Source organism: Microcaecilia unicolor, chromosome 3 (assembly GCF_901765095.1).
Source record: "Microcaecilia unicolor chromosome 3, aMicUni1.1, whole genome shotgun sequence".
Taxonomy (NCBI): domain Eukaryota; kingdom Metazoa; phylum Chordata; class Amphibia; order Gymnophiona; family Siphonopidae; genus Microcaecilia; species Microcaecilia unicolor.
In genome coordinates, this window is record NC_044033.1 from 383,628,021 (window position 1) to 383,651,940 (window position 23,920).

The window sequence follows — 23,920 nt, forward strand, 5'->3', positions numbered from 1 at the left end:
GGTGGGGGCGGTCCGCCCCGGGTGCACGCCGCTGGGGGGGTGCCGCGCGCCTGTCGGCTCTTCGTTTTCATGCTCCCTGCTCCGCCCCGGAAGTAACCTGTTCCGGGGCAGAAGGAGCATGGAAACGAAAAGCCGAGAGGCGCGCGGCACTCCCCCCCCCAGCGGCGTGCAACCGGGGGGTTCTTTCGCCGGGGAGTCGCGCTGCACCCTGGGGTTATTTCGCTGGGGAGAGGGGCGCTGCACCCGGGGGGGGGGGCCGGGCGCATCGGCGATCCGCCCTGGGTGTCAGCGCCCCTAGGAACGCCACTGGTTCATGTGTGTGGCTTAAATGAGACTTGGGAAAATTTAAGACAAACCCTAGCACTGCAACCCCTGAATGGTTACTTGCGCTGATTTCTTTGTTCCTTCTCAAGAAGTGGGCTTCATTAGAAAGTTGTCCAAATAGGGAAACATGTGCACCCCCAGTTTGTGTGGAGATACTGCTTCAACTCCTAGGCATTTTGTGAAGATAAACGTAGCTGACTTGATAAAGAAAGGCAGAATGCAATACTGGCAATGTTGTTTCCATATGACAAATCTTAGATAATTCCTGTGACTTGGATGTATCTGTGTATAGGTATATGTATCTTTTAAGCCCCAAGAACATAGCAAGTCCCATTTTTGGAGAAGAGAACTTAGGGAGCCTAGGAAACCCATCCTAACCCTTTGCCTGGTAAGAACTTTGTTCAGGGTCCTCAGGTTGTCATGGAGCTGCCGTGATCCCAGCCCCAAACCTTGATACTGACCGCTCTGGTAGTGGCCTGGTGGACAACGTCCTTCATTGTCCTGCTGTTGAGTGCACCCCTCTAGCGCATGCATGTGCCTGGCAGCCCACCTGTTATTGGGCCAGTGGCAGGACAACAGTGGGACATGCAGGAGTCAGGGGCCTGGGTGCTTATAGGGAAGCCAAGGCCCACCTTGAGTGCCTTCGCAACTGGTTGCTGCTGTGAAATCTGCTTGTCTCCTGGTTCTTGCTGCCAAGTCCACTGGTCTCCTGGTTGCTGTTGCCAAGTCCATTTGTTTCCTGGTTCCTGCGGCCAAGTCCACTGTTCTCCTGGTTCCTGCTGCCAAGTCCGTTTATATCCTGATTCCTGCGGCCAAGTCCACAGGTCTCCTGGTTTCTGCTGCCAAGTTTGCTTGTTTCTGGTTCCTGCTGCCAAGTCCGCTTGTCTCTTGGTTCCTGCTGCCAAGCCCACTGGTCTCCTGGTTCCTACACTGCCAAGTTTCTGCCTTGTCTCCAGCTTCTGGCTTACCTTTTCTCTTCCTTCAGAGATGACTTTTCTGCCATGGTCAGGAACCCGGCTATGGTTCCAGGGCTCACCACCCAGGATCATGACTGCTTGTGAAGGCCATGATAATGACAAAGTCACCTGCTCTGCAGCTGTTGCAGCAGTTTGTGCTCCAGCTGCAACAAATATCTGGGGCCGTACAAATGTTGATCCATCGGATGGACAATATCCAAGGGCAAGAGGTAGCTCTAACAGCAGCCCCACTTTCTATCATGGAACCTGGACTGCTGGCTGTTCCCAGTGGCATGGGGATCCATGTCATGCCACCTCCTCGCTTCAATGAGAACCCAAAGACCTGCCGGGGGTTCTTGAATTGATGTCAAATTGTATTTGAATTAGATGCAAGAGACTTCATTTCTGATATGGCCAAAGTGGCCTCTCTCATATCCCTTCTTTCTAGTCCTGCCCTTACCTGGGCTTCCCCTATTTTGGAGAGGAATGACCCTTTACTGAATAACCTGGTCGAATTTCTTGTCCATTTGCGAAGAATTTTCGTGGAACCTGGCAAAGCTATCTCGGCGGCTATGATGCTACTGAACTTACGACAGGGGGCGCAGAACCTAGGCAACTATGCTATTCAGTTCTGGACCGTAGCTGCTGAGGTGGAATAGAATAACAAGATCTTAGCCACCCTGTTCTGGCAAGGTGTGTCTTCCCAGATTAAAGACAACTGGCCAAGCGTGAGCTCCCTACAAATCTTGATGATCTCATTCTACTATGTACACGAGTGGATATCCGCTTCTGTGAGTGAGCATTAGAATGCATGGCTGGTCTTAGGCCTTTTTGGTGGCTCCAATATTACAGCATAAACCTGCACCTCCCCCTTCTCAGTCTGCTTCACCTGCCAGCAATGGGGAACCTATGCAGGTGGATCAGCTGGGGCTTTTGGATCAAGAGAAGCAGAAGAGACAGGCACAGGATTTGTGCTCGTACTGCGGTGAGAAAGGGCACTACCCCTACCACTGCCCTAAGAAGTCAGGAAACCCGCAAGTCTAGTTCTGGCAGGGGAAGCAGGACTGGAACCCTCTCGACGAGCTCCAAACACCCAGTTTTTGGTTCCAGCTGCTATTGATTTGGAACCCGAGTTCTTCACTGAAGTGTTCATAGATTATGGGGCAGAAGACAACTTCATTGCTGAGATACTGGTCTGTCAGTATCATATCCCCACACAAAACTTGGAGGAATGGTGTGGGGGGGGGGGGGGGGGAGATGAGGTACAGATGCTGAACTTGTGGCGTAGGGGTGGGGGTGAGAGAAAGAGAGAAAAACTCTGGACTTGACAGGAGCAGAGGGTGGGAAGAGGAGAGATATACTAGGAGTGGGAGAGAGAGGGACCATGGTTAGGAACAGAGAAACTGGCTTTTGTATTGACGGTTTTAGAGGTCTGCTGGCAGCTGACCTGGCCATTGAAAAACTGGCTAGTTGGCAACCCTACTATAAACTAGTACCAAATAGTTCCTACTCACTTAACCAAAGCACCCTTCTATATAATTAACACCAAAGAGCCCGATTCTTTAATCTTTTATTCCATAGGCTATACACAACAAGAGAATGGTCCCAAGTGTTATTATTATTACTCTGTTCAAATTAGTAAAACTTTTATCTACCCTGAAAAGATGAAAGGTTGAAAAACCATGCAGGAATCTGAATATCTTAGCCAGAGTTTTATGCATATAGTACAGGCAGATGCTTTAGCTAAGTGTAGTATTTTTAGTCTTTATACAATATACATATCAGAAATGAACTATATTAAATATCTTTTTATTACATCTATTCTCATTTTTAAATTGTCACGTTACCCTACTAAACATTTCACTGGGTATTGGACATTTTAATACTACTCATTTTTCCTTCTTCAACAGTTGTTCACTTCAGTCTTTGAACTGTTTTTGAAGTCATCATAGTGAGCATATTTTCTAGCCACAATGCAATGGTGCTGTTTTATCAATGAGTACCAATAAACTTACCAAATAAAAAGATAAATAATTTAAAAAATACAAAGTATTTTTATTTCAAAATGTGCTTGTTAAAGTCTCTTTTTATTATGCAATCAAGTTGATTTGACTACTTGAAAAAATGATCAATTATGACTTTTTAAGAAGTAATAAAGAAATCTTGCTCTGAAGAATAATGTAGAACATTTTCATTAGGAAGACTTACCATAAACACGAAAAGCATATTTTATTTTTATTTTGAAAGGAGCTTGGTCACTCAAGACTGAAGCCATTTCTAGAAAATGTTCAAAAGAAAAAGTTCCATCGTCTCCAGAGAATACTTTACAAATTCTATCACGGAAAGGGTTTACCTGAATGTAAAGAAAAAGCTATTGAAGTCTGCTGACTTTCTATTACTTAGAAGCACTGCAAAATGAAAATAAAGTAAAATAAAATAATAACCAACCAGTTAATAGCATCATCAAAATAACCAAAGAATCAAATAATTCACACACTATTCATGCTATGTGATCCACTAGTCACTATACCCGTGCACAGGATTATCATTCTCTAAGGCAATTCTATAACCCAGGTGCTCATATTTACGTGCACAAGTTTTTAGAATACCAGTACTTAAGTTAAGTGCTAGCAGGGTGTTGAAGCACTAATCTGCAAATACCTGCTTAACTTACTATACTTAGGGAGGGTCTTTTACAAAGATGCGGTAGCGTTGTTAGTGTGTACTAATGATTAGTGCATGCTAAACGCTAGAGACACCCATAGGGGGCGTCTCTAGCATTTTGTGTACACTTATTTTTAGGGACTGCTAATGTGCTTTTGAAAAAGAGGCCCTTAATACATATTTGTAAAAAAAGTGTAATAAGGGTGGATTATGTGCAGGACATAGACAGAGCTCCCACTTACACCTGTAACTTAAAAAATAACATAATTTATGTGTGTAAGTGTGAGTGCCTAAATGTTAGGTGTGCTGTTACTGGTATATGCTAGTATCCTTTAATGGATTTGTAGTAGTATGCTGTCTGCTAATCACTGTATTGGCAAACAAAGCTCAGTGACCACATTCACAGAGATTATATAGGTTTGTCATTGTCTAAGGGATTATTCAATTCAGTAGGAAAACAGCACCTAACCAAGTTCATTTTCTGCTGGTACTTTCCAAGAAAGACAATGCCAAGATGTGAAATATATTATTTATTATATAGATAGTAATAAAATATAATACTAAGTGGAAACAGCAAGCAAACACACATATGATAATTACTATGTGATTACACAAAGGGTAAATTATTTAATTACTTAAAAATTTTGTGTGTATGTGTGTATATATATATATATATATATATATATTGTAAAGAGTATGTAGGAAAGGCCCCAAAGGAACCCGGGGATAGGCCAGAATACCCCCGTTATAGGCAGGCATTCCCCAGGAAAAAACTAGAAATAAAGAACTACAGCTCCCAGCATGCCCCAAGGGAGCCTGGGGATAAGAGAAACTATGTGCATTCCCAGGAGTCACCAGAGGAGGGCCGCAGGGGAAGGAGTAAGGCTGATTCTCCAACCTGGTGGAAGAGGTGGTGGAACAAGTGGGTGGAGAAAGAAGGGACTCCACAGAACTTTAATGAAGAAAAGGGTGGGCAGCTGGGAGAGGGGCGGGGTGAGGAGAATATGGATTGGGCTCCTGAGGAGAGGGAGGAGGAGAGTGAGCCTTGCCCTATGGAGTTGACTGAACCGGAGAACACCCTGGAAGAGCCGATGGACTTTTCAGCTCTGGCTCAGCGAAAGCCAAGGAAGTAGCGGGGCCAAGCCGGGTCATGCGGGAGGAGGTCAGGTAGGAGTATGACTGACCAAGAGGGTGGGACCCTAGGCTTTGAGCCCGCGCAGAGCCACTGTGTTTTGAAAGCTTGGCTAGAACTGAACTGTGTTTGAAAGCCTGGCTAAACTGAGCTGTGTTTTGAAAGCTTGGCTAGAACTGAACTGTGTTTTGAAAGCCTGGCTAAACTGAGCTGTGTTTTGAAAGCTTGGCTAGAACTGAACTGTGTTTTGAAAGCCTGGCTAAACTGAGCTGTGTTTTGAAAGCTTGGCTAGAACTGAACTGTGTTTTGGAAAGCCTGGCTAAACTGAGCTGTGTTTTTGAAAGCTTGGCTAGAACTGAACTGTGTTTTGAAAGCCTGACTAAACTGAGCTGTATTTTGAAGCCTGGCTAAAAATTGAACTGTGTTTGGAAACCAGGGTGGAATTGAGCCCTGGGTTTGTTTTTCTTTTTTCTGCTACTCTCCAGGGGACCAGGAGAGATCATTATTTTTGTTTTTTCTTTGAAAAAAGGGGAACCAGACAGGTGTGTGTGTTTTTTTTGTTTGGTTTTTTTTTTTTTGAAGAACTGCAACCCAGGAGAAAAGAGGATCCACTTTACAATTGGTGTCAGGAGTGGGATCGCTTCGCGAACCTGTCGCTCGAGGAGGCCAAGACCAGCAGGACAGAAAAGCCCGACGGAGGGGCCAACGCTGAGAAAGGCGCAGACCCGTCTGCGGTTCCGGTAAGCGGGGCCTAGATTGGGGGAAATAAAAGGGATCCTAGAAAAAGGGGAAACATAAGTAGTGAAACCGAACTTGGAGGTGTCCTCTGTTTTTTTCCCCACCAGGAGTCGCTGTTCCAGAGCAAGGATGGACCCCAAGGAGATCTTCGCGTGGATGACGATGCAGTTCCAGAAACAGCAAGAACTGACGGGGAAGATGGTGGAAGACTCCTTGACGGCAGCACGAGAGCAGCAACAACCGGTGCTGAATATGCTCCAGGACTTTTTTCAGAGAGGGATCGAGGCTCCAAGAGGCGGTGGAGCCGGCGCAACTGGACAGGGGCCCGGAGGAGGCGGTGCGGTAGGCCCTTTTTTCATGAACTCACTTACTTGGGGAAAGTTGTCTGAGCAGGATAATGTAGATGATTTCCTGACCGCATTCGAGAGGGGGGCAGTGGCCGCGGGATGGCCACAAGAGCAGTGGGCCATGCGGTTAGTGCCTTCATTATCTGGGGAGGCTCTAGGAGCCTTTAGAGACTTGGCTCCTGGGGACGCTGCCAACTATGGGAGGTTGAGAGAGGCCATTAAGGACAGATATGGACTAAGTACCCAGGCTTATAGGCGTAAGTTTCGGTCCACTAAATGGGAAAAGGGGGAAACCCCTAAAGCGGTGGCCACTAGACTGATGGACTTGGTAAAAAAATGGTTGGAACCGGATCGCCACACCACGGGAGAGATTCTTCAAGAATTAGTAGTGGAGCAGTTCCTGCAGGGCCTCCCCAGGGAGATTAGGGCAGGATTGGTCCAAAGGGGCTGTAAGACGGTGGAGGCCGTGACAGCCGGGTTGGAGTGTTATTTGGAAGCCCAACATTGGGGAGGACCCGACCTGGAGGCTGGGAAACCCCGACCTGAGGGAGGCTGGGGGTCCAAAAGTTCCTTCTTTAAGACAGATCCCCAGGGGGGGAAACCCGATGAGGGCTGGGGTGGTAAAAAGCCCGTAGTGCCCTCAGGCCCTGGAAAAAAGGCCCCCTCGTATGAAGGAAAAATCTGTTATAAGTGTGGGAAGACTGGGCACTTCAGGAGGGATTGCCCAGGTCGAGAGGGATGGACCTCGCAGGTTGCCCAAGGGTTTAGGCCTCGGTATACCGCCAAGGTGGAGGTGGAGGGTTTACCTATTGTAGCCATGTTAGACTCCGGGGCAGACCAGTCCATGATCTCTAGGAGGTTATGGGAACAAATAAGAAAGAGGAGGACAGGAGGTAAGGATACCTATGAGGGAGCAGTGGCTATTCAATGTATACATGGGGCCAGTACTCGTTATACCCTCCATAGGGTTCACGTGAAGGGGCCCACAGGGGAGATAGAGATAGCCATGGCCGTTCTGCCCAGACTGCCACAGGAGATGATTTTGGGAAGGGACTGGCCCCCCTTTACCGAGTGTATTAGTGAAAAAAGAGTGTTGGTCACTACCCGCTCTCAGGCTCGGCGAGTCCCTGAGGCTGAGGAAGAGGGAATAGGAGGTATTTTTCCTTTTCAAGGGGAGGTCTTAGGGGAGCCGGGAAAAGAGAGAAAGGGGAAAGCTTTGAAAAAAAAGGAGCAGAGGGGCAGACGGGAGGCCTTGGAGCAGGCAAGAAGAGAAAGTTATCTGCCAGTAGCCCCGAAAGAATTGAGCGAGCAGTTTCCCCAGTTTCATAGGGAGCAGGCCACGGACCCTACTTTAGAATATGCCTGGGAACGGGCCCGACAGGGCGAGGGCCAGGAAGCCCCGGGGTTCATGATAGAGGGGGACATTCTATATCGCAGGGTACCCAATTGGGAGAACTCTGAAGCGGGGAGACAGCTAGTAGTCCCCCAAGCTTTCCGTCCCCTAGTAGTAAGGCTCGCGCATGATCACCCTTTGGGGGGGCATAAGGGCTCCCAAGCTACCCTGACTCAGATATTGGGCCGGTTTTATTGGCCAGGAGTTTATGGGGAGGTGGAGAGGTATTGCAAGTCCTGTCCCAACTGTCAGAAGGTGGCAGACCGGCTACCGCCTAGGGCACCTTTAACACCCCTTCCTAGAGTGGAACAACCGGGGAGGAGAATCGCAATGGATATTATTGGCCCGGTAACAAAATCTCGAAGAGGCTTCCTCTATGTTTTAGTGGTTATGGATATGGCCACTAGGTACCCCTGGGCCATACCTTTGAGAAGCATATCAGCGAAGGGCATTGCCAGGGAACTGATAAAAATCTTTTGTGAGGTGGGATTCCCCCAAGAAGTTTTGACTGACAGGGGGTCCAACTTTATGTCAAGTACCTTAAGGCAAGTGTGGGAGGCTTTTGGAATATAACATATCCGTACAGCGGCCTACCATCCTCAAACTAATGGGATGGTGGAACGTTTTAATAGAACTTTAAAGGGTATGTTGAAAAAAGCATTAGGCGAGGATAGGACAGGTTGGGACCAACTGTTGCCCTTCGTGCTATATGCCTACAGGGAGAAGGTGCAAGACTCATTAGGAGTTGCGCCTTATGAATTGATGTTTGGACGGAGGCCCAGGGGAATTTTAGATATTTTACAGGAACACTGGGTACCCCCGGACACCTCCGATCAGTCAGTGGTCGAATACCTACAGGATCTGAGGGCCAGGTTAGATAAGTTACAGGAATATTCCCAGGATAGGCTGGAACAGAGCCAAAATCGTCAAAAGGAACATTATGATAAGGGTACTCGTGAGAGGGAGTTTGTAATAGGAGATAGGGTCCTTATCCTAATCTCAGAGGATCCTCATAAGTTTGCCTCTAGGTGGAAGGGTCCCTGGGTGGTGAGGAAGAGACTTGGGCCTCTTACATATGAGGTGGCGAACGAAAAGGGGAGGCTCCAAACTTTCCATGTTAACCTGATGAAACCCTGGGTAGCAAGGGTAGGCTTTCAGACCCGAGGGGAGGAAAAGGAGGGAGAGGAGTTGGGACCGCAAATAAGAGATATTTTCAAGCCCGGTGAACCAGGGGTTAATCCCCGGTTGACATAAGTACAAAAGAAAGAAATAGGAAGGCTCTTAAAAGGGTTTGATGATGTGTTGACGGCCTGCCCTGGAAATACTCACCTAGTGGAGCATGACATCATAACAGAAAGGGGGAAAGTAGTTCGGCAAAAACCATATAGGCTGTCCCCCATGAAAAGGAGGGAGGTGATAAAACAGGTCCAGGAAATGTTAGACTTCGGGGTGATCGAAGAGTCAAATAGCCCCTGGTCCAGCCCAGTGGTGTTAGTACCAAAACCCGAAGGGGAGTGGAGATTCTGCATAGATTTCCGCCAGTTTAATAATATCTCTCAAGCAGATGCATATCCTATGCCCTATATTGAGGAGCTGGTGGACAGGTTAGGATCTGCCCAATATCTCACCACCCTAGACTTGACAAAAGGGTACTGGCAGATTCCCCTTACGCCCGGGGCGCAAGCTAAGACCGCCTTTAGTACGCCCATAGGCCTGTACCAGTTCAAAAGATTGCCCTTTGGCCTTAATTCAGCAGCTGCAAGCTGCCAGAGGTTGCTGGACAGGGTGCTCCGACCACATCAGGCATATGCCGCCGCCTATATGGATGATGTGGTAATACATAGTGGAGACTGGAACACCCATTTAAACCAGGTAGAGGCAGTGCTGCAGGCTTTTAGGGATGCAGGTCTCACCCTGAACCCAAAAAAATGTTATTTTGCACAGTACCGGGTGAAGTATTTAGGGTATAATGTGGGAAGGGGAGAGGTCCGGCCCTTATTGAATAAGGTTAAAAGCATCCAAGAGTTTCCCAGACCAAACACTAAGAAACAATTGCGTAGATTCCTGGGGATGGTAGGGTATTACCGCAGGTTCATCCCTCATTTTTCCGCAATGGCCACTCCCTTAACTGACATGCTGAGAGGGAAGAATCCGGACCACTTGAGGTGGGGAGGGGAGGAGTTGAGGGCATTTGAACAGAAGCAGAGGGCCCTGTGCCAGGAACCTGTGCTGAAGGCAGTTGATTTTGGAAAGCCCTTTGTCCTTCAAACAGATGCTTCGGGGAGGGGGTTAGGCGCAGTGCTGTCCCAAGAGCATGAAGGGGAGGAACACCCGGTCCTTTATTTAAGCCGGAAGCTCCTGCCTCATGAGGAACATTACTCCACCATAGAAAAGGAGTGTTTAGCCATACGATGGGCAGTGCAGGAGTGTAGTGTCTATTTAGAAGGGAGAAAATTTAAGTTGGTAACGGACCATGCTCCCTTGAAATGGTTGAATGTGATGAAGAATAATAATGGGAGACTAATGCGGTGGTACTTAGCATTGCAGCCTTTCCAATATTCTGTGGAGCATCTACCTTTATTTCGAGGACGGACGCAGAATGCCTCCCTCCTCTTCTTTCTGTTGACGGCGCCGCAAAATGGCGGTGCCCAGCCCCACCCACTGCATCCTGGGATGCGCTGGGCAGGGCTACAGACCATGTAAGGGAATGATTCCCTTACATGGTCTGTAGCCCCGCCCAGCGCATCCCAGGATGCAATGGGCGAGGCTGGGCGCTGCCATTTTGCGGCCGCATCAACAGAAGGAAAAGGAGGGAGGCAGGCTGCGTCCCTCCTCCAACTAAAGGTAGGCGGGCCGGGAGGGGGGTTGTTCTTACTACCACTACCACTACTACTTATCCTCACGCTGGACCACCAAGGATTGGTCAGACAATGCTGGGGGGGGGAGTTGGGGTGGGCTGGAGGTCCACCGGACCTCCAGCCCCCCCCCCCACCCGTCGCTCGCTGGGTGGGAGGGTGGGAGAGGGTTTGGACGGTGGCCACTTGACATTTTCTGGGGGTTTTGGGGGGCTGGAGACCCACCGGATCTCCAGGCCTCCCTGAACCTGGGGGAGTGGGATCGTTGGAGGGGGGGACCGGAGGTCCGCTGGACCTCCGGCCCCCTGTTGGCAGCCTGGCAGGTTTGCTTGGGGGGGGGGGGGGGCCTGCCAGCATGCAACTGCATGCTGGACAGGGCTCACCATTCCTCCCCAATGATCGGCAAACCCTAATGCCAGCTCGGAGTTGGCGTAGGGTTTGCCGCGGCCAGCGACCCAATCTTTGGTGTGCTGGTTGCTGATCATTGGGGATGAATGTGCTGAGCCCTGTTCAGTATGCATTTGCATGCTACTTGCGCAAAGAGCCCTCGAGCCGTTGTTTCACTTGCTCGAGGGCTATAATCATGGGGCGGTAGCAAACGCCGGCGCTAGTATGGTGCTAACAGCCGCCGGCATTTGCTTTTGATTATGAGGGCCTGAGTCCTTAGCTGGTAATTAGCCCTGATTATTAGCTTTCTTTCCTGCAACAAGTGTGTACGAGAAGGCTAAGTCTCTGGCACTAAGAGGTAGAGTGTCTCCTTAGAGCAATCAGAAAAATGACTATGCTCTTGTCACGTTTCAGGATGAGTGAGCCCTTGGATCATGATGGAACAGGGGCAGATAGACTGTAGCAAGCAGTGGGCGAGTTGCTGCAGAAGGGATTGCACCAGCAGAGACATCTAGGGAAGCAGGAGGCTGTACCCAGAACTGGAAGCTGAAGCTATGCTTGAAGCAGAAGCTGTGCTGGAGCTGGAACCAAGACTGGAAGCTGGAGCTATGCTGGAGCTGGAACCAGGGCTGGAAGCAGGAACTGTGCTGGAACTGAAACCAGATGTGGAAGCAGGAGCCGAGTACCCCCCTCCCCAAAGGGCCCCTACTACCTGCTGTCGGTTTGGGTCTATGGGGAAAGAAGTGATGAAATCTTCTAACCAGCAAGGGAGCATAAACACTGCATGCTGGTTCCCAAGAATTCTTTTCAGGCCCATAGCCTTTCACATGCGATGAGATATTGAAGTCTGCTGTGGACTTTCCTAGAGTACAAAATGTCCTGAACCTCATACTAATCATCAAGATCCACAGATACTGCAGAAGGAATAGGTGACTTTTTCCTCCTCAGATTATGTATACAGGCTTGAGGAGATATACGTGGAAGACATTATGCACCTGTAATGTAAGTGGCAATCTTAATTCATAGGACACTTGGCCCACTTAGTGAAGAATCGGATATGGCCCAGTAAACAAAACATAACATAAGAACATAAGCATTGCCATACTGGGACAGACCAAAGGTCCATCAAGCCCAGAATCCTGTTTCCAAAAGTGGAAATCCAGGTTACAAGTACCTGGTAAGATGCCAAAACTGTACATTTTATGCTGATTATACTAGAAATAAGCAGTGGATTTTCCCCAAGTCCATCTTAATAATGGCTTATGGACTTTTCTTTTAGGAAGCTATCCAAACCTTTTTTAAACCCCGCTAAGCTGGGGATCACGTGGTGCGATGAGAGAGTGAGACGCGTTTTTACTCTCTCCGAGGCCCCGACACGCTTTAAATCTAAAATAACCCGCTTCAGCTAACTTTTCGATACCCCTCGGGCAGTATTTAGCAGCTGTTTGCTCATGGACAGATCTTTGGAAACGCCAGCTAAAGGAATGGCGAGTAGAGGGGCGAAACGAGACAAAGATAAGCCGAGAGCGTCGGAGGTAGGAGCAGAGAAATCGCCACCGCACGCAGAGCAGACGTTCTCGGCGGAGCAACTGGCACAGCTTACGGAGGCAGTTATGAAGGCCATGCAGCCTCAGATTGATAAATTATCGAATCAACTTGAGACCTATAAGGCGCGGCTTACCGAGATTACAGAAAGGACTGATGAACTGGAACGGCAGGTATCCGACCTTGAAGATTCTAACACCCCGTTGAAGGAGGAGGTACAAAAACTTTCGGCCACAGTTGAAACATTGTCCGCGAAGCTGGATGACCTGGAAAATAGGTCTAGACAGTCCAATTTGCGGATCGTTGGCCTACCAGAAACCATCGGAGATCAGATGCTGACCACAGCGCTGGAACGTTGGCTGTCCTCCAAGTTCGCATTGTTGGATTCAGCAGGGCCGCTCTGCTTGGAAAGAGCGCACCGCATGGGACGCACACAAGATGGCCGCCAAACGCCTCGGGTCGTGATCTTGAAAGTCCATAATTATCTGCACAAAGCAGAAATACGTTGTGGCTACCGGTTAAAGCGAGAAGAGACGAAATATGAAGGGCATCTTATCCGAATATTTCAGGATTACTCAGCCCAGCTGCAAGACAGGAGGAGGCAGTTTACACCAGTTTGCAGACGGCTGGCTGAACTTAAGATCAAGTTTATGCTCCTCTACCCTGCCATATTGAAGATCCGGCAAGGTAACAACTGGAAGATCTGTGACTCCTTACAAGCAGCTAAGGATTATGTCTTGAAGCTGGAGAATGACTCAGGAAAACAACCAATTAGTCCTGAAGGGGACTGAGGGAAAATAATGCACGGTTTGTTTCCCTGAATTTGAGGGTTCTTGTTTTTCATCAGCTGAATGTTTTGGGTATTAAACGGATCATAGCTGGGGATCTGAATCAAGTATATGATGAACAGGTAGGTAGATCAAGTGGGCGGTCTCAGGGTAGAGCAGAGGGAGAGACCATACTAGAGTCCTTTTGTAACCTTGCTGGGCTCATAGATCAATGGAGACTACTCCATCAGGATGAAAGAGATTACACGCACACATCCCGAGTACACCGTACGCAGTCGCGATTAGACTACATCTTAACATCCCAAATTCTGTTCCCTCAGATATTAGATGCTCAGATAGGCCCGGAGGAAATCTCCGATCACTCGCTAATCTGGGTAGACCTGGCAGCGCAATCCTTTTTTCAACAATCTACAGGCTGGAGATTCCCGCATATCTATATTCCTCCCCTGAATTTAACAAATATCTACAAGAGAGGTGGGATGAATACTTGACACACAATGAGCAGCATTTAGATGACCCAGGTCTTTTTTGGTCCGCGGCCAAGGTAGTGCTGCGGGGCGATATAATTGCGTACATCTGCAAGCGTAATCGTCAGATTAATCAACAAATTGTCACCCTAGAGCGTAAGCTTAGACAGTTGAAGAGCGCGTACACTAAACTTCCCACGTCTACCCGGTATGACTCTCTGATGACGACGGAGCTGCTCTGAACAGTCTTTTACACGAACGAATGACCCGCTCCCTTCTTTATCAAAAATACAGGCTCCAGAAATTTGGGGATAAACCGGGTGGATATTTGGCTAAGGTGGTGAAACATTCTAGGAAATTGCGATTTGTTCCTGCGGTATGAACCCAGTCGGGCAGGGTCACTACTAACATGGAAGAGGTAGCGGCAGTATTTAAAGACCATTTTGCAACTTTATACACAGAGACAGAGACTGGGGAGACACCGGGGAACACATTGGTAGACTATTTAAATAACTCAGGTCTGCCTAAATTAACACCACATGTTGCAGAGGCCCTAAACGCCCCGTTAACGGCGAAAGACGTTCTGCACAGCATTAAAGCGCTCCGACTCCACTCTGCACCTAGTCCTGACGGATATTCCGCAGAGTTTTATAAGATACTCAAAAAACAGGTGGGGGGAGGCCGTTAATAGACGTATACAATGCAGCAGTCACACAAGGTCACCTGCCCCGCCACGCGAACTCGGCATTGATCAGTCTGATCCCTAAACCGGGGAGGGACCCCTTACAGACGAGTTCGTTTTGGCCAATCTCGCTAATCAATGTGGACATTAAAATCCTATCCCGAATATTGGCAGATAGACTAGCCCCAGGGTTGCCTTCTATTGTACACGAAGATCAAGTGGGGTTTGTCAGGGGGCGAAAGTCTGTGCTTAATGTGCGGAAATTGTTGGCAGCATTGATGCACGCTAGAGACTCAGGCGCAGACAGGTTATTAGTCAGCTTAGATGCAGAATGAGCCTTTGATGCGGTGCAGTGGCCGTTCATGTTTGAGGCACTGCGCTGGGTGGGAATACAGGGCTGGTACCTCGATGCTATTAAAACATTGTACGCGTCACCACGGACAGCGGTTCTACTTAATGACATACGGACAGGGGAGTTTGAGATACAAAGAGGAACCCGTCAGGGTTGCCCCCTTTCACCCCTGTTGTTTGTGATAGCACTGGAGCCACTGTTGTGTGTAATACGGAAAACTGAAGCTATAAGGGGCGCACACCTGTCGGCACATGTGGTTAAACTCTTGGCATATGCCGACGATCTTGTGCTAATTTTGGATGATCCACAAAATTCATTGAACAAACTACTTCAGGTGGTGGGAGAGTATGGGGTGCTCTCAGGATTCAGACTAAACCGAGCAAAGTCCTTGGCATTACCGATGAGAGAGGCAGTTCAAACCACATGGCGGGGACACTTCCCATTGAAATGGGTGGCTGGGCAGCTAAAATATTTGGGAGTTCTGATACCTACAGATCTTTCGCAGCTTTATGCGATCAATGTCCTACCGCTGCTCATAGAGACTAGGCGTAAGCTACAATTGTGGGAGCAGTCCCCGCTTTCTCTGGCTGGACGCATTGCTCTGTTTAACATGATAGTGGCTCCTCAGTGGCTTTACACCTTTCAGATGCTGCCATTATATTTGAAACAGAGGGAGGAGAAATTACTACATAAAGCAATTCAGAGGTTTTTATGGCGGGGGCATAGGCCTAGATTACCCATTAGTGTCCTTCAAAAGCCTAAACTACACGGGGGAATGGGTTTGTTGAGTGTTAGATACCTTACCATCTCTAGCTCTATGAGGCACATACGAGATTGGCTGTCATGTTGCCAGGACTTTTCAGCAACCTCAATAGAGTCTTCTGCATTCCTGAAGATCCACCTTAGCTGGCTGTTACACTCCACTCAACATAGGACAGACATCAAGATTTCTGACAACCCGTTTGTGTTTTCAGCTCGGGCAGCCTGGAAATGGCTCTGTAAATGACATGGATTCTCAGCAAGTTCTTCACCTTTTTTGTCACTATATCATAACCCAGACTTTCCGGTCGGTACGACCTCAGGAGTGTTTACTCGTTGGCGTAGTAAAGGCATATGTTTTTTATATCAACTGGTAACAGAAGAAGGACAACTTCAGTCTTTCATGGACATGCATAGAGAATACTCATTACCAGCTTCAGATTGGTTTGCCTACATGCAGGTGAAACATTATGCAACATCGGTAGGCTGGATTAACCTAAGTGAGGATGTACAAGACATTCTCAGTTCAGCCTTGACGCTGGGATCTCAAAATGAAGTCCACTTAAAGTATCATCATAGACACTTGTTAGACACGACAGAGGACATAGACTATAAAAAGCGAGCACGGGACTGGTCGGCAGATCTGGATGTAGAAATATCGGACAACGTGATACAAAGCTTTTTGTTAACTATCCTACACAGTTTTCCTTTCACCAGACATTGGGAACTACAATATAAATTTGTGCTTCACCTGTATATATCGCCATACAGAGCCCAGAGAGTGGGTTTGGGATCCACAGGACGCTGCCCAAGATGTGCTTCTGCGCGAGCCACGCTGGGGCACATGTTTTGGTCCTGTTCTAGAGCACAGAACTTCTGGAGACAGATACTTGAAGCAGTTTGGATACAATGGAAAAGAAAGACTGCGTTACAGCCGCTGATGCTATTTGATGTGTATAAATATGCTAAACCTGCATTGCCGGGTTACCGGAGGTTTTTGCAACGAGCAGTTCTGATGGGCAAGAAAGTGATCTTGAATACTTGGATGGATCAGACAGGCCCCACTTTCACCCAATGGAGAATCCTTATGATTGATTTGTCAAAGCTGGAGCAATGCGGAGTCCGAGCGTTGGACTCGGAGGAAGGGAGACGTTTACAACAGACATGGAGTACCTTCTGGACCACTTTACACCCATCAGCGAGAAGGCAATATCAGTTAATTCGTTAATTAGTTACCATGGAGGTGGGTGGGGTAGGGGAGGGGGGAGGGGGGTCGTGGGAGGGAGGGTAGGGATTAATTAAATTACATAATGTTTGTTAGCGCACGAATAATATGTAACTGTGTTGCATAGCTCTGTTGGTAGCTTGAATTTGTTTTCAATAAAAATATCAGTTAATTCGTTAATTAGTTACCATGGAGGTGGGTGGGGTAGGGGAGGGGGGAGGGGGGTCGTGGGAGGGAGGGTAGGGATTAATTAAATTACATAATGTTTGTTAGCGCACGAATAATATGTAACTGTGTTGCATAGCTCTGTTGGTAGCTTAAATTTGTTTTCAATAAAAATCATTAAAACATAAACCCCGCTAAGCTAACTGCTTTTACAACATTCTCTGTCAATGAAATCCAGAGTTTAATTACACTTTGAGTGAAGAAATATTTTCTCTGATTTGCTTTAAATTTACTACTTTGTAGCTTCATTGCGTGCCCCCTAGTCCTACTATTTTTGGAAACAGTAAACAAGTGATTCATGTCTATCTGTTCCACTCCACTCATTATTATATAGACTTCTGTCATATCTCCCCTCAGCTGTCTTTTCTTGAAACTGAAGAGCCCAGGCCGCTTTAGCCATTCCTCATAGGGAAATCATCCCATCCCCTTTATCATTTTTGGTTGCCCATTACTCTACCTTTTCTAATTCCACTATATCTTTCTTGAGATGCAGTGACCAGAATTGCACACAGTATTCGAGGTGTGGTCACAACATGGAGCAATACAAAGCCATTATAACGCTCTCATTTTTGTTTTCCATTCCTTTCCTATTAATACCTAACATTCTAATTGCTTTCTTAGCCACTGCCACACACTGAGCAGAGGGTTTCAATGTATCATTAACAGTGACACCTAGATCCCTTTCCTGATTGGTGACTTCTAATGTGGAACCGACATACATGCACCTCTTTCCCACACGCCTCACTTTGCACTTGCTTACATTAAACGTCATCTGCCATTTAGATGCTCAGTCTCCCAGTCTCATAAGGTCCTCTTGTAATTTTTCACAATCCTCTCGGAAATGTTAACAACTTTGAATAACTTTGTGCTGTCCGTAAATTTAATTACTTCACTAGTTACTCCAATCTCTAGATTATTTATAAGTATGTTAAAAAGCAGCGGCCCTAGCACAGACCCCTGTGGAACCCAACTATCTACTCTTCTCCACTGAGAATACTGATCATTTAACCCTACTCTCTGTTTTCTATCTTTTAACCAGTTTTTAATCCACAATAGAGCACTACCTCCTATCCCATGACTCTCCAATTTCCTTTGGAGTTGTTCATGAGTCACTTTGTCAAATGCCTTTTGAAAATCCAGATACACAATATCAACCAGCTTACCTTTATCCATATGCTTGTTCACCCCTTCAAAGAAACACAGTAGATTGGTGAGGCAAGATTTCCCTTCTCTAAATCCATGTTGACTTTGCCTCATTAATCTATGCTTTTGAGCATGCTCTATAATTTTGTTCTTTATAATAATAATAGTCTCTACCATTTTGTCCGGCACAAACATCAGGCTTACTGGTCTATAATTTCCTGGACCACCTCTGGAACATTTTTTTTTAATTGGCGTTACATTGTCCACCCTCCAATGTTCTGGTACCATGCTGGATTTTAAAGATAACTTACATATTACTAACAATAGTTCCGCAAGTTCATTTTTCAATTCTATCAGTACTCTGGGATGAATACCATTCAATCCAAGCAATTTTCTACTCTTCAATTTGTCATATTGCCCCATTACATCTTCCAGGTTTACAGAGATTTAGTACATAAGTACATAAGTACATAAGTAGTGCCATACTGGGAAAGACCAAAGGTCCATCTAGCCCAGCATCCTGTCACCGACAGTGGCCAATCCAGGTCAAGGGCACCTGGCATGCTCTCCAAACGTAAAAACATTCCAGACAAGTTATACCTAAAAATGCGGAATTTTTCCAAGTCCATTTAATAGCGGTCTATGGACTTGTCCTTTAGGAATCTATCTAACCCCTTTTTAAACTCCGTCAAGCTAACCGCCCGTACCACGTTCTCCAGCAACGAATTCCAGAGTCTAATTACACGTTGGGTGAAGAAACATTTTCTCCGATTCGTTTTAAATTTACCACACTGTAGCTTCAACTCATGCCCTCTAGTCCTAGTATTTTTGGATAGCGTGAACAGTCGCTTCACATCCACCCGATCCATTCCACTCATTATTTTATACACTTCTATCATATCTCCCCTCAGCCGTCTCTTCTCCAAGCTTGTCAGCTTTGAATACCATTTCTGTCACCGGTATCTGTCCCAAATCTTCCTCAGTGAAGACCGAAGCAAAGATTTCATTTAATCTGCCTGCTATGGTTTTGTCTTCCTTGAGTGCCCCTTTTACCCCTCAGTCATCTAGCAGTCCAACTGATTCTTTTGCCAGCTTCTTGCTTCTAATATACCTAAATAAGTTTTTACTATATGTTTTTGCCTCCAATGCAATCTTTTTTTCAAAGTCTCTTTGCCGTCCTTATCAGTGCTTTGCATTTTAATTGCCATTCCTTATGCCGTTTCTTATTATTTTCAGTCAGATCCTTCTTCCATTTTCTGAAAGATTTTCTTTTAGCTTTAATAACTTCCTTCACCTCACTTTTTAACCATGCCAGCTGTTTGGCCTTCTTTTCTCCTTTTTAAATATGTTGAATATAACTGGCCTGTGCAAACTTATAAGAGGCATATTTTCAAAGCACTTAGCCTTCCAAAGTTCCATAGAAACCTATGGAACTTTGGAAGGCTAAGTGCTTTGAAAATATGCCTCTTAGTAGAGGGAACTTTTAGTCCTAAATTCTGAGTGGATAGCCAAACCAGATCTCTGGGCTGAAATCGAGGAACAAGATGTCTCTTCTTATTGGCCTGCCTTTAGTAACATTCCACGAACTAGTGCCAAAAGTCTCTTTGTCTTCTTCCTCTGTTCATTTAAAGACTAGTAAAAAAGGCCCGTTTCTTAACACAATGAAACGGGCGCTAGCAATGTAATGAGTTCCTGCCATTAATGTTTCCACGGTTGTATTCTGAATATAATTGTTGTTTACATGTGTACGATTTCTTTATATACAATATTTTTTGTGTAAACTGTGTTACAATGTGGTAAAAGTTTTCCTTGTTCAGGCCCTTCAATCAGTTTAACAATCACATCAGAAGAGCTCCTTACTCGTGAGAATGCAACATACAGTTGCCCATGTGAGAGACTGAGAGTGACAGTTTGTTTTACAGACAGTGTAAGAGAGAGATACACAGAATGATTGAGAGTGTGTGTGTGTGTGATGTTGTGTGTGTGAGTGACAAAGTGATTAAATGTTTGTCTTCCCTTCCGTTCTGTGCACTTGCCTCCACTGATGTTCATACCTCCCTGTATTGTTTGTTAGAGATTCAATCCACTCCACTTCCCTCCTCCAAGTTCCGTTCTGTCTGATTGGTGAGGGCGGGGACAGTGAGAGCCAATGAAACGCTGAACTACAGACTTACGAACCCTACACTACCACAGTGCCATGGAGTCCGCTTCAGAATGTTGGAGGTGCTTTTTATTATATAGGATATGGCAGCTGCTTTGGCACTGGTACCACAACTGTATCAGCTATAGGCAGAGGTATCTTAGGGTGTTGTCCAAAAACAACCTTGGAATAGAGACATTCTGAAGGACTCGCTTACGTGATTATTATAGCTGAACTTGGTCCAGGGTAATAATTGAGACCAATCATTTAGATGAACAGATATGTTGCTACCTAGGAAAGTCTTTAGGATCTGGTTGACTCGTTCACTTTGGCCATTAGTTTGCAGATGGTAGCCAGATGAAATGTTCATGGTAATAGGAAGGGATTTACATGAACTCTTCCAAAACTTGGATGTAAACTGTTCTCTACCATCAGACTCAATAGAAGTAGGTAACACATGGAGACGGAAGATTTCCTTGAGAAAATGGCATGCCAAAGCAGGAGCTGTCGGTAACCCAGGTAATGGAATGAAATGTGCCATCTTCAAGAATCAGTCAATGACCACCCAAATAGTGGAAAATCCATCAGAATCAGGGAGGTCTGTTACGAAATCCATAGCTATGTGGGTCCAAGGTTTTTCAGGACTGGGAGGGGTTGAAGGCCCCAAGGCCGAGAGCGAGAGGGCTTGTGGTGGGCACAGACAAGACAAGAACCTACAAAATCATCCACATCCTTCTTTATGGTTGGTCACCAGTATGTCTGAGAAATGAGCTCCAGTGTCTTCCAAATACTAGGATGTCCAGTCACCTTGGACTCAAGTCTCCATGTCAGTACCGTGTCCCAGAGGCACTTAGGAACAACCTTCTTGCCAGGTGGAATTAGTGCAGATGCTATAGCAAGAGGTTTAGTGGGATTGAGCCTGCCATGAGTGGGAAAGTGAGGGGTACAAATGTAACAAAAATAAATAAATAAATAAATCTATGACATGCTGGAACTCAGGAGTATCTTCAGAATGTGGAAATGACCAAGAGAGAGTGTCAACCCAGAGGTTCTTCTTAGCTGGGCGAAAGACAACCCGGTAATCAAAACAAGTCGGCATCTTGCCCGGGAGGAGATCAATAGGTCAATTGTACTCCCGGTGAGGAGGAAGCTTTTCAGTGTATTGTTTTGGAAAATACATCAGCATAGGCTGCATGTGCTGACGAGAGTGTACCTGAGGAAGTTATGTCAGTCATGGCTAGAGTAACAGTGGGCTGTACAATAAGTCATGATGGAAAATTGTAAGCCACATTGAGCCTGCAAATAGGTGGGAAAATGTGGGATACAAATGCAACAAATAAATAAATCTAAGCAGTGTTGATGATAGGTATCACTCCAAGTAGTCAGTTCCCCATTCTCCTAATCTATACTAGCACTATGTTTCTACAGCCAGGGTAGACCTGAGACAATGGGATTGACAGAGGTCTGAAGGATGTAGAAAATAATGACCTCTCTGTGAAGAGCCCCGATTCTTAGGCAGAGAGGTACAGTTTTGGATCTGAGATGCCTCTGGATGTTCCCATAGATGGGGAAGACCGGAACAGCCTTTGTTAATTCTTGAACAGGAATCTTGAAATGACGCACTATAGCTTCATCGATAAAGTTCCCACTGGCTCCTGAGTCAATAAAGGTCTCAGTGCTCTTGACATACTGACCCAGGTCCAATGATGTTGGGACCAGAAATTGAATAAGGGGAATCCTGGAGAGTGGACCTAGTGCTGTTTCCCTGGCCAGGGCTAGGCCTGAAAGTTTCCCAACTTCTTGGGGCATTTGAGGACATAGTGACTCTTCTCTCCACAATATCATCACAAATTCAAAGTTCAGCATCTGCCTTTCTTGCTCCAAAATAGAAGAGTGGCCCACCTGCATAGGTTCTCCAGGATCTAGTGATGCAGATTCTTTGGAAGAGAGGGATGGCTGTTGGGAGCCGGGCCCATCTGGTGGACAGAGCAACGTTCTTGGGCTTGCTCCTGAAATCGGAGCTAATCTGTGCCAAACTACTATCAGACTTTTGTTGTTCCACTCTACTTCAGAGACCAATGTGTGGTCCCCTGCCTAAGACGCAGGAGCTCCGCAGCTGCTGAAGAAGCCTTCCCAGGTTCAGCAAAGATCTGATGGAATTGTTCTAGAAAAGCATGGAGACTGTTGAGCACTGGGTCATTCCACTCCCACAATGGGGAGGCCCATGCAAGTGCTTGGCCCATCAGTAGAGAGATAATGTAAGCCACTCGAACTTGATCCATCAGAAAGTGTCTAGACTGAAGTTCAAAGATGATAACACATTGATTAATGCACTCTCTACAACTCTTGGGGTTGCTATCGTACCTAGGCGGGGGAGCCAGATACCAGGGGAGTGGTGTATCCTACTGGATAGGCAGATTCTGGAACAGGAGCAGTAGCCCCTTGGGAACTGCTGATTCCTGTAGCCGGTCCATACAAACAGATAGTTTCTGGACAGTTGCTGGGGTTACAGAGCCAACTGTTGAAGCAGCCGCAGTGCAGGTGACTTGCCCAACTCATGGCCTTGCAAACTGTCATAGTTCAGGATGAGTAACCCCATGGACTACAGTGGAACAGTACTGCCTGCCTGACAGTGGACAGGCAGACTATAGCAAGCAGTAGATGAGTCCTTTCAGAAGAGACTGCTTCAGTAGAGGCATCGAGGGAAGCAGGAAGCTGTACCCAGAACTGGAATCTGAAGTTGTGCTTGAAGCAGCAGCTATGCTGATGCTGGAACCAGGACTGGAAATAGGAGGTGTGCTGGAACTGGAACCAGAACTGTAAGCAGGAGCTGTGCTGGAAGCAGGAGCTGAGCTGGAGGCTGGCACCAGGACAGGAAGCTCAAGCTTGTGCTGGAAGCTGAAACTTGTGCTGGGAGATGGAACTAGGGCTGGAAGCTGAAGCTAAACTGGAAGTTGGGACCAGGGCTGGGAGCTGAAGCTTGTCATGGTTGTTGTCGTCTGTGTCTTGCTTGTCAGTACCCTGCTCCATCTAGACTCATTAAATTTACCTGCAGTTCTAGTCAGTGACCTGTGAGGTCACTGTAGAGTGGTGGAGGCCAAGGAGGTTTAATAGACAGGAGATTAAATGACGTCAAAACGCTGAAACCAATTAGGTAAGTCTGAGTTTACCCGCGGCGCTGTCATCCCCGTATACTCAAAACAAAGCAAGCAAACCTATGAGCTGCTGCATCTATGTTGTCATTCTTTACTGTTGGCAGCATTTTTATTAAATCTCACTTATATTTTCAAACATGCCAGCTTGTGCAGCATACGGATGTACACAGAGGAAGCATAAAAACGGGATAACTTTTCATAGGTAGAGTGGAAATTTGTTATAAATCTTAATCAGTGGTCAGTCGAAGGGGCTGGTTACAGGAACACCCTAGCATGTGTTATTTTTGTGCAGAGATTTTTTTTTCTCCTGATAACGAACCACTAAAACAGACATCATAGTATGAGAATCAGGTGCTTAACATTCTATCTATTTATTTATTTATGACAGTCATATCCCACATTTAACATGTATTAGGTTGAAACCTGGGAGCATTTGAAAGCTTTTTTTTTTTTTTTTTTTTTTTTACCTGTGCCTAGATGATTTGTAGGAACTTGCTTCTTCTATTTTGAAGAATGCAGTAGTATATTATAAAAATGCACTTAATATTGTTTATTATTAATATTTACTACTGGTTGATATACAGCAGAAATTAACCAAATCAACTTCATGCCTTGTTATATAATTTTTAATAGCATTTTTCTC

At 46.4% G+C, this 23,920-nt stretch overlaps 1 protein-coding gene across 1 annotated transcript in view; it reads right to left on the bottom strand.

The window, feature by feature from the left end:
- Positions 1-23,920, bottom strand: part of CIB4 (calcium and integrin binding family member 4) — a 45,264-nt gene that overhangs the window by 14,985 nt on the left and 6,359 nt on the right. Inside the window, exon 2 of the mRNA XM_030195124.1 lies at positions 3,489-3,633. Within this exon, the coding sequence (XP_030050984.1) occupies positions 3,489-3,633 (145 nt within the window). The remainder of the gene's footprint in view (positions 1-3,488; positions 3,634-23,920) is intronic.